Source organism: Drosophila ficusphila, unplaced genomic scaffold, assembly GCF_018152265.1.
Source record: "Drosophila ficusphila isolate 14025-0441.05 unplaced genomic scaffold, ASM1815226v1 contig_286, whole genome shotgun sequence".
NCBI lineage: Eukaryota > Metazoa > Arthropoda > Insecta > Diptera > Drosophilidae > Drosophila > Drosophila ficusphila.
The window spans coordinates 8,937,383-8,952,125 of record NW_025064189.1 but is presented as its reverse complement, the minus strand read 5'-3'; the positions used below and the strand labels follow the sequence as shown (position 1 = coordinate 8,952,125).

Below are 14,743 nucleotides of genomic sequence, written 5' to 3'. Positions count from 1 at the left end.
GAAATCCTAGGAACCTAGAAAGCCAGGGATCTTAGTTTCTAGCATGCATAATTTATCTTTTAAGGTTATATTAACCATAAATCTAAGGAAATATAAATATTTTTAGGAATACCTATGTATGCATAAGATTTCCTGAATCGGAAAAGTTTCTAGCGAATTCTGTGACTCCCAGAAAAAGTAAAAAATCGGGTAAGCACCACACCTAAAGAACCGAAAAGCTCTTTTGGGGCCTTTCCAGAGGAGCGCATGTGTGGAGCTTTCGGGAGGACGGAACACTTTGGAAGCGGCACAACATCTGTTATTCAAAGAGGCACAATGTAGCGGACCTTGCCTCCGTCGCACAAGTGAAGGAATTTTCGAAGCGCCTGGTGAGTTCCCACCCGCGGAATGTGTGTGTGCCCCGGACCGAAAAAACACACTCCGTCGAGTGTCTGGGAACTGAAAAGTGTAACTTCCTAGTTCATTACCAAAAAGGAAATGCAAAGGGAAAACCTCGGTTCATTGGAATTCCAACATCTGAACAACAAGAAGGTTTTTAAGTGAAAGTGCGTCGGAATCTATAAATACCACCTGGGTAACTAGACCAAGTCACGTCAGCCCCATTATTTTGCACCTCCTGTGGCCAAGTGCATGTCGGCTGCTCAGGGGTCTCGTTCGCCTTGCTCTGGTCTAGTTTTTTGGCCCACCTCGGAGGTGTAGCAGTGTAGGAGGTGACTGCAAGCAAGCCTTGGTTAGCTGAAAATTATTGTATTGTAATTTCAGTATACGCAGCACGCCGACCACTGCGCATGCCACAAAGCCCGGACCCCAACTCGCACCCCCGCCAATCGAGGCCAGCAGAACGCAGAAAAGCTGGGGGAGGAAAAGTCGGAGGAACAGCAGGTGACACCTGCAGCAGCAACACCTGCCCCAAGGAGCCCAAGGATCCCACGTTCTAGAAGGCAGGGAAAACAGAGATCCTAAGGAACCTCAATCACTCAATCAGGAGAGTCAAGAAAACCACAAGGAGTCTAAAGGATCCTGTGAATCTAAGGTAGAAAAGATTCAGAGACAACCCAAGGGAATTAAGATCTCAAAGGAACTGCTGGAATTTAACGCATAAAGTGAACTTAGAGTATAATCTAGAAACCCCAAGAAATCTATAGAGCCCAAAGAAGTGCAAGAGGAAAGTAAAGTTCCTTGCGTTGTATATTAAAGGAATTTGAGATTTGAAAAGAATCTAAGGAATTGGAAGTACCAGGAGAGTTCGGATATTTAAGATACCTGAGGAGATTCTAGGTTTCAAAGCAACTCAAGAGCATAGAAAATGGCGGCGGTGGTCCACGGTTGCAGCAGCCCGCGCCAGCGGTCCTGCAACGGCAGCAGCTCCCCGGGTGGCCACCACGGCTCCACGCCCTCCTTCGCCTACCCGACGATGCCCAAGTACTCGCGGACGGTCAGCCAGACGCTGTACGCCACCACGCAGCAGTTCTTCGCCGGAGGGATGCCGGACTCCGGCTACAACTACGGGATGTCCGCCGCAGCCGCTGCCTCCAACCAGCGACCACTCTCCGCTTCCGCGCTGCCGGAGACGGCGGCGGCCAGCCGCAACTACTGGGGCCACCACAACGCGTTCTACCACACGGGCGGGCGGCACTACAGCAAGCGCAAGTCCGCCGTGGAGCTGCTAGCGGAGTCCAAGCCCTTCTACATCAAGTCGGACGCGGTCTTCGAGCGGCTGCAGCAGGCGAGCTACCGCAACGGAGCGGGCAACAACGGGGTGAGCGGCGGGAAGCGGGGACGCAGGCCGGAGGAGGCCCACGGCCACCACTACGACATGGAGGACAGGCGGTACATGAGCCTCAATCTGAGTCGCCAGCAGCAGGTGCAACAGCAGGTGCAGCAGCAGCAGCAGCAGCAACAGCAGCAGCAGCAGTACCTCCACAACCACCATCCCCACCCTCACCCACACCACCCCCACTCCCGCCACGCCCAGGGCCAAGGTCAAGGTCGAGCGGGAGGAGGAGGCGGAGGAGGAGGGGTAGGGGAGCGGGAGCCGCTGTTAATAACAACCTCCTGCAGCACAAGCTGCGCATGCTGCTCGGATCGGAGGCGGGAAAGGAGCGCAACGGCGGCACCTTGAGGCGCCACGAGATGAGCGACGGCAGCGCGGAGCTCCTGCCCACGGACTACGGCGAGGAGGAGGTCGGCGGCCAGGTCGGCGGCGCCCTGCGCATCCCCCCGCCCCTCTACATGCCCGCCCACGGCTTCGGGCGGGACGGCGAGGAGCCGCTGGTGCTCACCGAGAACTACCGCCCCATCAGCCCGCCCGCCGAGTACGCGGCCAAGTCGGGCCAACCGCACAACGATCGCTACAGGTGAGCCAAGAGGAGTTATCTTATCGGGAGAGTATGTAAGGTCCAATAAATGGATTATTTATTATTATAATAATAATTCTTCTTGTTATTAAACAAGAATAAACTATGTAGTTATTATTAGTTGATGGCTGAAAAAGGCCAAAAATTCACTAATTCTAAATCAATTACATTTTTAATTTTAATCAGATTTTGTAGCGGCATACCTCTAAAAGTTTATACTTAAATTTTTTAATAAACTGCATCAATAGTTAATTTCGAAATTTCAACAACGTTGACCAATATACACCAGTTTTAAGTCCATATCTTTTCCAATTTTAATCAGATTTTGAATTGACATAAATCTAAAAGTTTCTATTTTAATTATTTAACCAAAAATTTGATTTGATGCAGGAAAAGACTGATCATAAAATTGACTTATTCTTTCAAGGTACAACTACCAGCGTTCGTACTCGCACTCGCACGAGGTGCCCAACTCGGGCGAGGACCGCAGTGCTCCCTATCCCTCCGGGGACTTCAACATCAACAGCCACAAGTCGCTGCCGGACTTGCACACCCAGATCAGCCGCCACTCGCCGCACAGCGAGATCCTGAGCTGCTGCAGCCGGGGCAACCGCTCGATCAAATCCGCCGGAGAGTCCTCGATCAACCGGGACTCCGGCGGGAGCTCGGGCCACTACACCCATCGCAGCGAGCCCTGCTACAAGAGGGAGCGGCAGCGGGACGTGGCGGGCAGCGCGGCTCCTGCGAGCGGGACGATCAAGAACTGCTGCACCCTGGTGGCGGCCACCCGGCGGGACAGCGGCTCCTCCACGCAGCACAGCGCCAACTCCTACTGCGGCTACGTCACCCCGGCCGGGGACTACTCCGGGATGAGCGGCCGGAACACGGAGTGCCTGGACTGCCGCTGCAAGCAGGACACCGCGGGCATGGGCTCTGACTACCTGCTCAACTTCACGCCCACGCCGGAGGTGCCGGAGGCCTTCCAGGACGACTACACCCCGACTCCGCCGTCACCGCGGCTCAAGACCCAGACGCCCCGCTACTCGAGCTCCTCCAGCCAGCAGCTGCACACCAGCTCCCAGGGCTACACGAGCATCAATCACTCGCAGAGCTCTTTAGTCCAGAGTCCCGGCTCGGCGCCCTCCGTGGACGACATCAGTCCGCCGCCCATTCAGTTCAAGAGGCAGCGGTGCATCCGCTTCAAGAACCGCAATCGGTTGCCAGTTCAAGGAGGTAAGAGTTCGGGAATCTAAAATAAAAATAAAATATAATAGTTACACAAAGGTAGAACAAGATTTACATCTCCAACTAAATTATATAAAATTTGATGTTAATAGATACATTCTTCGCCTTTTTAGAAATGGGAGTGCCACCAGGATCGGGAGGCGGCCTCGTTCCCGGAGGATCGGGGGGAATGGGCCCGGCTGGAGGGGTCTTGGCCGCCTACAAGCAGCACCGCGGCAGCGTGGACCACGAGAACGTGTTCTTCCCCAAAGGTTTCTCCTCGGAGGTCTACCACAACAGCCTGGACATGGAGCGGGAGGCGCTGAACGCCAGCATCTCGGAGCTGGAGAAGTTCTTCGACCGCCTGGGACTGAACGACGAGGCCTTCCACGAGATCTACAGCCAGCCGCGGAGGCACCACTCGGAAACGGACGACGCCTCCGATGATTCGAGCACCGTCTTCTTCTCGGACGTGAGCACCGTGGACTCGATGCGACTGCCGGACAGCACGGAGACCCAGCCGCAGACCACCCAGGCCTACAGACCCTCGGAGCCGCCCTCGATCGTCGAGCGGAACGCCAGGATCATCAAGTGGCTGTGCAACTGCAAGAAGATGCAGTGCACCTGAGAATCGCCGGCTCAGTGCAGCTGCGGACTCGGACTTGGGTTCGGGCGCTAGTCGCTCCACTGGCTCATTGATTCTACTCGACCACCCCGATTAACTAACTCTACCAAGGATTATTGCAAAACAAACACTGATCACTGATGGGAGGGTGGACTTTTTGGGGTTTTGAAATCCGCATAAGGACGGAAAGTTATTTGGGGAACCCTAAAAAGAATGTGAACCCTAACATTTTTCAGGTAAAGTAGTTTGTCAGAAATTACTTTTTGTCCTCATGCTAATTTCACCTCAAAATATCACCCTCCTGTCCACAAAAACACTGCTCAAAAAGTCAAGTTAAGTCAGTTGACAGTTTCGAACATGATTAGCATGGTTAGAATCACCTACCTGTACAATGGAACTAGGAATTACGAGATGGAATCTCGATTCGATTCGATTCGATTATGGATGTGCGTTATTCCTCCTTTGAAGCGCTCGTTCTCGCGCAACTCAATTACACCATTGATATTTGTATTGCCAACGGTAATGATATTGTCTTACGTATACTAATCAAATAGCAAGCGATCGTTCATATTACTCTTATACACAGCGGTATTATTAGATGAATTATTGTACAATTAGTTCTCGTAACTTATATATATATATATACATATACGACTAGTTGCCAAAACCGGAAACAAAAACAGTACACAAAACCACTAAAAGTCACAAATTGAAATTGAAATGAACCTACCTATTTATGTAATTGTACATGGTTTGCATGGCGAATAAATAAATATTTATGATTATCAAATTAATTGAAATATATATAGAAACTCAATGGAAATAACTTGTTGTTTTATTTATTCTGCTTAGCTTTGCTCATTTTTGGTACGTTACTTAATAGGGTAAAGAAACATGAATAAAATAAAAGTTGGTAAATTTACGACAAAATTTTGTATGGAGCACTCCCTTCAAATTTGGCGGGAAGTGAAACGGAAAAAAAGAGCTGCCAGACCTTGCGCTTAGGGTGACCAGGTCTCGTTAACCGGTTCGGTGTTGCCAAATGTTTCAGAGCTTAAATTTAAATGTTTAAAATATAAACTTAACTTTAGGAGGACTGTTTTAATATAACTCTTACAGAAATATGTTCATTATTGTTTTCATATTAATTATCAAAGAAAATCAATTTTATATATTTCTTACAGAACATCATGTTCAAAGTTAAGGTGATCGACGAACGAAGTATACTTTTAGGACACTTTATTAAATTGGTATTATTATATTCCGAACACAATAGTCTATTAACCTTATTTTAAAAACTGTTCCTTATGTAGAAAATGTAAGTATTATAAATCTCCAAGTTATATTTAAACAAAAAAAATTATAAACATAAAATCACAACCCATTGTTATTTAATTTCAATTAGGTTTAAGATACGAGAATAAAATGTCACGCATTATTATTGTTTTGTTCAACCTTATTTTGGGAGAAAAATGAAAATGGGATTATCTCACAGCGGCTGTTGCATGACCCACATATAGAAACACCTGTTGGACTAGCCCTATAAATAAAGGGGGTTGTCAGTCAGTGAGTCGATATCAGTGGACTCCATCTGACCGAAGCTGAAATGAGGAAATTTGCTTTATCCCTAGCCGTGCTGGGATTAATCTCCCTGGCTGTGGGTCATACCGTAAGATACGATTCTCTATTATTTGTTCAAGATATTCCGTAGAACCAAATCTTTTAGAACCCCTGGGAAGGTGAGCCCACCACTCCCGTCAAAAAGGTGGTGGCTGTTCCGGTACCTGTTCCTGTTCCTGTGCCAGTTCCTGTTTACCCCAAGGATGGAGGCGGTGGAGGAGGAGGAGGTGGTGGCGGTGGCAGCGGAAGTGGCGGCGGTGGCGGCGGGGGAGGAGGATCCGGAAGCGGAGGAGGCGGCGGCGGAGGGGGCGGCACCCAAGGCTCCTGCCCGAAACCTTCCCCCGAAACTATACGGGTGAGTGCAGATTAGGTAAATCCCTCGGACAGCCTTAAAGCCCAGTTCCGATCTCTCCGCCACATTGCAGTGCCTCCGGGAGTGGGCCTGTCAGTACGTCATCCGTCTGGATCTGCGGTAAGTGCCAGCTTCCGGTTCGGTCCGCAGGATATTTTCGCTTACGTATTCGCTCTTTCCGTGCAATTGCTTTGACAGCTGCCTGCTCAATTTAAACGGCAACCCATTGCTGGGCAATCTCATTTCCATACCCGGCATCACCGGAGGCGGCAGCACAAGCGGCGGCGGTGGCATCTTGGGCGGTCTTCTGGGGGGCAAGTAGGGCAAAAAGTGCGCACATTAAACCCAATAAAAATGCCGGCACTGGAAAAAAAGTACCATCTATAAACAGTTTTCTTAATTAAATATTTTCACGGAAATAAAACTGAATTAAAAAATATATACAACTTCACAACTTGTAAAACATTTTCAGAACGGAAATAACTTTAGCCCGTAAATCGTCCGCAGATGAAAGTGGAGAGCTCCCCGTAAGCAAATGGGGCATTTAAAAGCCTGCCAAAGAGCACTGCTGATGCAACTGCGTCCAAAAAGGTGACCGCAACGCAGGGAAACCAGACAATGACTTCCCTCCGCCTCACAAATCATCTGGCAAATCGAGCATTTATTGATCTCGTACATCCCGTCCAGCTCCTTGTTGATATCCTTCACCTGCTTGCAAAGCTGGGCAATCCTAACCACTTCTGGCTCGGAAACTTGCTGCTTAATGCTTTTGAAGTTGGTTATCTCCTCTTGCAAACTCAGCAGAATATTAGAACGCTTTTCATTGAAAAACATCATTTTGGCTGATTCCAGTTTCACCAGGGCCAATTGCTCCTCCAGATTGGCGGTGGTTAAGTCCAGATGTACCTGTCCAAGATCCCTTTCCAGCTTTTGCAGCTCCTCCAACAGGACATTCATTTTATTTAACTTTTTCGCTATTTGCTCCGACATTTTAGAAAGTGTTAACTTTGATTGGTGAAATACATTATAAATAAACAGAGTATTTCTTTTAGGTTTTTGTAATTGTAAAGTGTATTTTTGAGTTCTCAGGTGAGAATCTTCCGCGCAGTGCAGAAGTGTCATTGGTTTGGACTGAGGCGGAAATCAAATTGGGGGGCGGTGCGGGGACCCGGATTGGAATTGCTGCCCTGCTAATGGGCAACCAATAATCCTTAGTATTGGCATCGGTGTAAAAATGGCGATAATCGTTGGCATAACCGTTAACTTGATTATTGTTTAAGTGCCACGCAATTAAGCCGAGCAATTCTCAAATTAGCCCGGATGGCGGGGCACTCGTTCTCATTCTCATCTCCTATGTTTGTCCTGCAATTGAACTTTTGGCCTTTAACGTGGAGGTAGCAGAGGTGGCTTTAAAGTATTGGCAGCAAGCAGCTTGCGAGGAGCTTGTGCTCGAATAAAGTCGCAAATCATTGAAGCATATGCAATTATTCATTTTGAGGTTGAATGCGCTCGAACGCACACAATGATACAAGAACACGGACCTGGCAGCCTCTGTGTGTGCGAATATATATGAGAGTATTCGAATAGTATGTGTATCTGTATGCGAACGCAAGGAAATTTAAATTCAGGAGCTGTTTCTTAAACGAGGATGCTCCATAAAATTCGCTTTTACTTCGCATAGTTTTCGTCGCTTTTTTGTGGCATTTCTTTTCGGGCTTTTCTCTCTACTTTCTTCCCTCCCCCCACTTCCACTCCGCACTGTTTTTTTTCTACAACGAGCATTTTTGCCTTCCTTTTAATGCCCTCTTGATTGCAGCCCGATTCCGTCTGCAGATAAGTCCCCCACTCTCCAGGAAGGACACTCCATCTTGGTTAATCCATCACTTGCATCCTACAGCTCAATAGTCTGGGACCTTCCAATTTCCTTTGCCCTTTTATAATTAACTTTATGTGTATGTATTTAGTTTTATTGCTCGTTAGACAGCCGGGCCGAGAGACAATGAAACAACAATTTGTGATCGCCCCCAATCACCGAGGACTCCCCAAAAAACCCACCGGACTCCCCAGAATCCCCCTTTCTCCACACCAAACGGCGGACCGCAACGTGTGTAGGCCATTTTGGAGTTTTACTCGGCACAGCCGTTGCCATTATATTAATTACAAACGTTTGCGCCACAGCTTCCTGGCCAGGTCCTCTCCCCTCCTTCGCCATGAGCTTCCCGGCGTGTCCGCCACTCCCTAATGGGCACAACAAGTAAATCACACACAAAGCTCTAAGGCGATTTCAGGCGACGAGCATCGAGCATCCAGCATCCAGCATCGAGCTTCGAGGAGACGAACCCAAAAGGACCGAATAATTTCCATTGAATGTGTGAAACTTGCGCAGCTCTTAACGAGCTCGGGTCCGCAGAAATTCATTTAAACGCGCCAGACAGGACAGTCGAGTAGACGAGCCCTGGAATGGGATCGTTTAAAGCGCCTTAACGTGGCTGGTAATTTTGTAAATTATACAAATAATTAAGTTACAATTTACTTTTAAGTTTATTTTACATGGGTCAGGACCTTTTTGACTTCCAACTAAAGTAATACGTTTCATTTGAGGGGGAGATAATATGCAGATTTGTTGAGCACAAACTAAGGGTTGCTATCAGAGAATAGTTTTTCAACTCTTTAACGCCGCCAAAATTATTTTAATACTTTTATTGGTATTCTTTGCACTTCGAAAACTGAATTTAAAATTGTTCCTTGCTCGTTTCTATTCATTTTGAATTTAAATATTTGCTTTTGCCTGCTGATTTTATCACTAGACCTCAAGGGGGCTTTCGGTTGATGGACTTAACTGGTAAACTAAAGAGGGTTTAGCTTCAATTTTGTGATTATTAAATTGTTTTATTCCGTCTTCGCTTTGATGGCCTCAAAGCTGGCAATATCCGAAACAGTTGAGCTGGCGGACGGGGGCGGGGAGTCGGTTGTGGTCGGCGGGCTAGAAGATTCTGCCTGGGGAGCTTCGGTGACCAGACTCTGCGGGTGGGAAAGTGGGAAAAGGGGAAAGGAGGAGCAAAAAATCATGGAAATTGTTCATTTGAGTGCTTTGAAAGTGGCGGTAAGTGCTTAAAGAGTTTTCAGACTTCGCGGACTTACCTTGGATTCGCCCTCCTTGAAGGCCTCGGCCAGTCCGGGATGGATTTCGCTCAGCGGCTCATCGCCGTGTCGTATATAGACGGGAACATGACCTTTGCGGGGCTCCAACTCCTGGTAGGGTGCCGCTGGGGGAAATTTAATTACAGGCCATTAAATTATGTAGCGCCATTGCTGTTGCTTTTGCTGTTCTGGTTGCTGTTCGCCTTATCAACTGGCTAATCTCCGCCGCCTTGGCTATGACATACACCCGGAAGCCTTGAATCACGACAAAGCGTAATTATGACTAACGAGCCGAGCGCCAGGGCCCCAAGATCCCCTCAAACTACGCCACTGATTTGCGGCTCTGGCGCTCGAAAACCTGTTTCTGTTCTCTCGTCCCAAAACAATAGCCGCGAACATTTCAAGCAGATGTGCATTAACATGAAGTATTTAATGCTTTTAAAAATAAATCATTTCGTTCTTGCCGCAGTACTTACCTTCGGCGAGAATTCCGAGAGCTAGAAAAGCGAGGAGAGCTAGCAAGAGGCTGCTTCCCAGGCGGCTAGATGTCTTGGCCATGGCTACTTGATTGTGAATATCCCGCGATTTGGTTTCGGACTGCGATCGACGCGACTCCAGACTCGAGACTCAGGCTAGATCGGCCAGCAGCCAAGCTTAAATCTGACTCGACTCCAGCAAACTTTTGCGGGCCAATTACTCATGGGTAGCAGCATCACCACACAGAGAGAAATGAGCAGTATTTACATCTATTTTATCACAAGTTGTAATGTGTAACTTAAAATATATATTGCTTTTAGCAACTAAATCCTCTCGAATATATTAATCACTTATTTTCATGACTTCCATAAACTCTTAAGTGTTTAATTTTTAGTTCGTAGCTCAGAGAGGAAGTTATACCTCATTCTTTTTGTGTATTTATACCATTCATCCATTCTATACTATTTTCTTGCAGTGCACGCAACAGCAGCGGAATGATGATGGCTCCGATGATGGCTGGTAATGAAGCTGTCGGCGAACTTTTCGAGCTGTGGCGGGGGCACAAAAAGCTTTGGGTTCTGCGGCAATTGCCGGCGCCGTGGAAGGGGCTCAAAAAGTTGATGGAAAGGGGATGGGTTCTAACCTAGCATTTAGTGGCCTGTGGCGTTCAACTCTTACCACTCCGCCACACGCTCCCTGTTCCTCAAATTCAAACGTTATTCCGCTTTTTTTTCAGCTTGTTTCAAATTAATTGGGTCGTTAGAGAAGCCATTTGCGCGAAGAGGTTCGTCTTTTTTGCGCCCTGCTGCCTGTTATTTTTTGCTCCGCACTCTCCTTCGAATTGTTTGCCCACTTTCGTTTTTGTTGAGTATTCAAATCGAGAAATTGCTGACATCTGTGGACGGAATGCCGCGGGTGGATGGATGGCTGGGCTTGCTCTGCTGCACCGGCGGAAATCGGAATACAAGCACTTGTATCTGCCTGCGATTACGCCATTGAATGCAAGTGGATGGAGGGCTTTGGGCTTCGAGGATTGACAGGAGAACTGGATGGCTGGATGGGGACGAGGCCTGAACTTGTGTGTTTGCCCGCCTCGATTGTTCCGCGTCCTTGATACAATTCCATTTTGATTTGGGACTCGCCCGCCCTTCGCCCGATTGCGAATCAAATTGTTGGGCAAATATTCAACAGAGTAAATATGTTTATGCCGAATCAAGAAATTTCATTTAAGCACACTCCACTCGACGAGGCCCTCGACGGTACAGTGTGTGCCCGGGCCTCTCCAGATTCCGATATAATGCTCAAGTATTTTACTATATTGTATGTGCTGTACTCCACTGTATGTACTGAATGTTCACCCAACTGCTTGTTGACTTAGTTCCCCGGGCAGCTCTCCCAATTGAAATAAATCAGCGATGCATAGTTTATTAGTTGCGCAGTAATTTCCCTTTAAACAAAGCGAACTAAGCAAATCCCCATCCTTCACTAACTTAGTTCTCAATGTAAAATGTTTGTGGATACGGGGCTTAAGTACACTTTAATTGCGTGTTTTCTATGGTCCATTGAATTAACTTTCAGCGAAGTCGAATGATTGCAAGGGGTTGTGGTGTTCGAAGTTGAATAAAGTGAGCAAAAAGCTCATTTAGAGCCATAAAATATACTTACATGTATATCCTCTAAAAGAAATTTAAAATAAATATTTACCAAAACACATTTCTAAATAAATACAACTCTTAGAAACATTTGGTTTTCTCTGTCGTTTATTTAATATTTTTATGTATTTTATGTATGTTTATTTCCGAGGCTCTAAAAATAGTTACATGGCTGCACTAGTGTGTGGGTGTAGCTTTTATAACTATGATTCTAATTTATAATCCTTCATCGTGTCATTAGTTTTTGGATCTTGTCATGGTTTGGTTTTGTTTTGCCTTGTTTGTTTCTTTGAGGGGGAGTTTACTCGTGTTGTATTTGCATTAATTCTTTGTTTGATTCTTCTGTGATTCTTCTGCTTTCAATTCGATTCGTTCGATTCGGTTGGATTCGCTTTCTCCGGCTACTCGTGTGTATATTAATTTAAGAATGGATTAGCTTTCTTTGGGATATAATAGGTTATATGCTCTACATATTTTGAGGTAAAATCGCATGGTTATGCATGTGGGTAAGTCTGTAGAATGTCGGTTAGTGTCTAATAGAGTGTGTGGGGTTACGGGTTACGGGTAACGGGTTATTAGTATAGCTGCGGTTCATCTAGGTGTTGGTTTTGTGTGTCTTTAAAGTCGATTATTTAACTCCTACCAAAGCTGAAACTAGTTGAACATTCTCTAACTAAAAGTAGAACAAGAACGAATGCTAAGTATCAAAAGGAAAAACCTTGGAAAACTCCTACGGGCAGCGCCTTAAAATCGCTGCCTGCCATCGGGGAGTGGGCGTGGCATTGTATTGCATACGTATTACTTATATATCTTTAGCTATATATTCCTGTACGGCCAGACGATGCCGGCCGGTGGTCATTGAGTATATACTGGAATTGATCTGAGTTACTTGAGGGATTCCTATTCGTCTTGCATTGGAAAAATTGAGATTCGGTTTATGATGTATATGTTTATGGTTCGCTGTAAGCATTTATATAAATAAGTTAAATATGTATACTTATATACGTGGTTGCATATATGCCGGTATGTATGTATATATTTTTTAATGAAGTATACAATATATTGCAATTTTAAATGTATATAACTGTTCAAGTCTTTTTGCATCTCTAATATATGAATATATAAATTAATATCTTTACGTTATTCATCGATCATTTTATAAAATATCTCACCGTCCGTCACTCGCTTGTTCGATTTCTGTCCTTCATTTATTGTATAATAATCAAAATTGAATTGGTGTCCTTGATCTTGAACTTAATCACTCTAATTAAGAGGGTGTGGTGTTGGCGCTTGTCAGCTAACGTTCCACTTCACTTTTGATTTTAAGAAGGTGAATATTTTGAAGTTGCTGCATGAAAATACTTTCAATTTAATTTCGAAATTATAAAAGCGTTTAAAAAGTAAGTGAAATCGGAAACGCAGCTTTGTGTACGTCTGATTTAAAAGTGTTTGGGGGGTTTCTAATTAATTTTTAGCAGGTGTGACAAGGGGTACTTTGATTTTGGGGTCTTAATTGCCGCGTGTATTAAACAAGGTTCTGTGTAAAAATATTTTTGCCTCTTCTCAATCCATTCTCCTCCTTATTTTTATTTTTTGTCATTTTGTTTGTTTTTTTGTGGTGTATAATGTGTATAAATAAATCTTACTCATAAATAAACCAATTAAACGCTCGCCTCAATATATAATCTATTTATATTCGTAATTACTTCATATATATTTTGAATGTAAAATTGCAAATCACATAATTGTTACCACTACTGTTCAATGGAATTTCTTATATACGTTTTTTTTAGCTTTTCTCGGTTTGGTTTTTTGTTTTTGTTTTTGTTCTTGTTTGGTTTGCTTATGTGTATATAGGCATTTAATGCTATTTAAAACGCTATCAATAATCATCAATAAAGCCATGCATAAACACGATTTCGAACTATGGCCCTATAAACAACGCACATAGCACTCTCTGGTCTAAATTCTAATTCTGCCCCGATATTCAGATGCTGCTAGACTTGCGACATGCGGCGTTACTTGGTTATCTACATGGCGCGCACGTATGTAGATACGATGTAATAATCTGCTGTTGCTATAAAATTGTGGGCGTGTGTGTGTGAGAGTGTGGGGGCGGGGTTTATATTTAATGGTTTCTTGCTCGTTGTATAATTAAGTTCGAATGGTTTTCAATATTTTGTTGTTACTTTGCATTTACTATTATTAATTTCGATATAAAACTGCCTCTTTTAAATATATTTGTTTATTTGTAATATAATTTTATGTGTATATATATGCTTTAAAAAATAACCTCTATCGCGTCCGCCTCGTTCATCAATTCTTAAATTATGAAATAATTGTAATTGACAATTTAATTAAATTGTTTTCAAGTTTACTCTTTTTGTTTTGTTTTCTTTTTTTTTGTGTTTTGTTGTCCATTTGCTTTTGGTTTCAGAATAAAAACTACGCGTAAAATAAATACATGTTTGTGTATATATCAATACTTCTCGATTTTTTGTTTTATAGAATTACAAATTTTTGTATTTTGGTTTTTCGTTAAAAACTATGTCACTTAACTTTGGAATTGCTTTTAGTTATCATTTGTTTTACAAGTGCGTCTTCTACGTCTATCATCATCGTTTCATCAACCTTTCTGCTCCTTCATCATCATCATCATCTTCTACTTCCTCTTCGACGAACTCCCAGAATTTGAGGAAGTGTCCTTTTGCGATTGGGGAGGATGTGTTCCTGTCCATTAGAAACCTTTGGCTGGGCCAAAGCTCGAGGGGTCGCGGGTACGGGGGTAGTTTCTTGTATAAAATTGTTTTTAAACTTGCAAATATATCGTATATGTACACTAGTCGGGGTTCTAATGCTAGTAATAAAATAACTATTTCGTAAGTACTTTGTTGCATGTGAATGAGAATGTCTTCTTAATTGGGGTCGCATCCTTCCGCCTTTCCTTACGCACGCACCTTTCATACTTTGAATGTATGCATTTATTTATGTTAAGTATTGTCCTTGTGATATGTTTCTAAATTGTTTTCTCATTAATTTTAATCATTTCTAAGTAATTGAAGTAGTTTTCTGTTTATCGAGTTAGAGCATAATATGGAAGTAATCTCATCCTAAACTTGGTTAGAGTGTAAAGTTGCCGCAGCGGTTAAAATGGTTCGTCGTCGTTCATCTTCTTCTTCTCTATATATGTACTATATATCCGATTTCCGATTGCTAAACTTGATCATTGAGTACGGTTAAAAAGAGTCTAAGAGCGAGAGAGATATAGGGAGTTGCGGGAAGTGCTATAAGTTCA

At 44.4% G+C, this 14,743-nt stretch overlaps 4 protein-coding genes across 4 annotated transcripts; 2 read left to right on the top strand and 2 right to left on the bottom strand.

Moving 5' to 3' along the window:
• The first annotated feature begins 317 nt into the window (after positions 1 to 317).
• On the top strand, positions 318 to 4,996 carry LOC108100055. The gene is made up of 4 exons (XM_043207799.1): positions 318 to 1,998; positions 2,031 to 2,357; positions 2,785 to 3,590; positions 3,716 to 4,996. Exons 1-4 carry the CDS (start codon positions 1,307 to 1,309, stop codon positions 4,207 to 4,209), a joined length of 2,319 nt encoding a protein of 772 aa, XP_043063734.1. The 5' UTR covers positions 318 to 1,306; the 3' UTR covers positions 4,210 to 4,996.
• Positions 4,997 to 5,769: 773 nt separating this feature from the next.
• LOC108099227 (probable H/ACA ribonucleoprotein complex subunit 1) lies at positions 5,770 to 6,549 on the top strand. The gene is made up of 4 exons (XM_017202603.1): positions 5,770 to 5,875; positions 5,933 to 6,181; positions 6,252 to 6,298; positions 6,377 to 6,549. The coding sequence occupies exons 1-4, from the start codon at positions 5,813 to 5,815 to the stop codon at positions 6,498 to 6,500; spliced, it is 483 nt and encodes a 160-aa protein (XP_017058092.1). The 5' UTR covers positions 5,770 to 5,812; the 3' UTR covers positions 6,501 to 6,549.
• Positions 6,550 to 6,646: 97 nt separating this feature from the next.
• On the bottom strand, positions 6,647 to 7,135 carry LOC108099065 (E3 ubiquitin-protein ligase RFWD3). The gene has a single exon (XM_017202345.1). The coding sequence runs from the start codon at positions 7,133 to 7,135 to the stop codon at positions 6,647 to 6,649; it is 489 nt and encodes a 162-aa protein (XP_017057834.1).
• A 1,560-nt stretch (positions 7,136 to 8,695) lies between these two features.
• Positions 8,696 to 9,933, bottom strand: LOC108099183. Its single transcript, XM_017202552.1, has 3 exons — positions 9,796 to 9,933; positions 9,320 to 9,444; positions 8,696 to 9,199 (listed from the first exon to the last, which is right to left on the bottom strand). Exons 1-3 carry the CDS (start codon positions 9,875 to 9,877, stop codon positions 9,068 to 9,070), a joined length of 339 nt encoding a protein of 112 aa, XP_017058041.1. The 5' UTR covers positions 9,878 to 9,933; the 3' UTR covers positions 8,696 to 9,067.
• Between the last annotated feature and the right edge of the window lie 4,810 nt (positions 9,934 to 14,743).

Bases quoted from the DNA above. Each gene is read 5' to 3' on its own strand.
- LOC108100055 (XM_043207799.1), top strand. From the start codon at position 1,307: ATGGCGGCGGTGGTCCACGGTTGCAGCAGCCCGCGCCAGCGGTCCTGC. The intron at 1,999-2,030 runs AGGAGGAGGCGG...GGGTAGGGGAGC, and splicing joins CAAGGTCAAGGTCGAGCGGG to GGGAGCCGCTGTTAATAACA. The intron at 2,358-2,784 runs GTGAGCCAAGAG...TATTCTTTCAAG, and splicing joins CCGCACAACGATCGCTACAG to GTACAACTACCAGCGTTCGT.
- LOC108099227 (XM_017202603.1), top strand. From the start codon at position 5,813: ATGAGGAAATTTGCTTTATCCCTAGCCGTGCTGGGATTAATCTCCCTG. The intron at 5,876-5,932 runs GTAAGATACGAT...CAAATCTTTTAG, and splicing joins CCCTGGCTGTGGGTCATACC to AACCCCTGGGAAGGTGAGCC. The intron at 6,299-6,376 runs GTAAGTGCCAGC...TTGCTTTGACAG, and splicing joins GTCATCCGTCTGGATCTGCG to CTGCCTGCTCAATTTAAACG.
- LOC108099065 (XM_017202345.1), bottom strand. From the start codon at position 7,135: ATGAATGTCCTGTTGGAGGAGCTGCAAAAGCTGGAAAGGGATCTTGGA.
- LOC108099183 (XM_017202552.1), bottom strand. From the start codon at position 9,877: ATGGCCAAGACATCTAGCCGCCTGGGAAGCAGCCTCTTGCTAGCTCTC. The intron at 9,445-9,795 runs GTAAGTACTGCG...AATTTCCCCCAG, and splicing joins TCTCGGAATTCTCGCCGAAG to CGGCACCCTACCAGGAGTTG. The intron at 9,200-9,319 runs GTAAGTCCGCGA...TCCCACCCGCAG, and splicing joins TCAAGGAGGGCGAATCCAAG to AGTCTGGTCACCGAAGCTCC.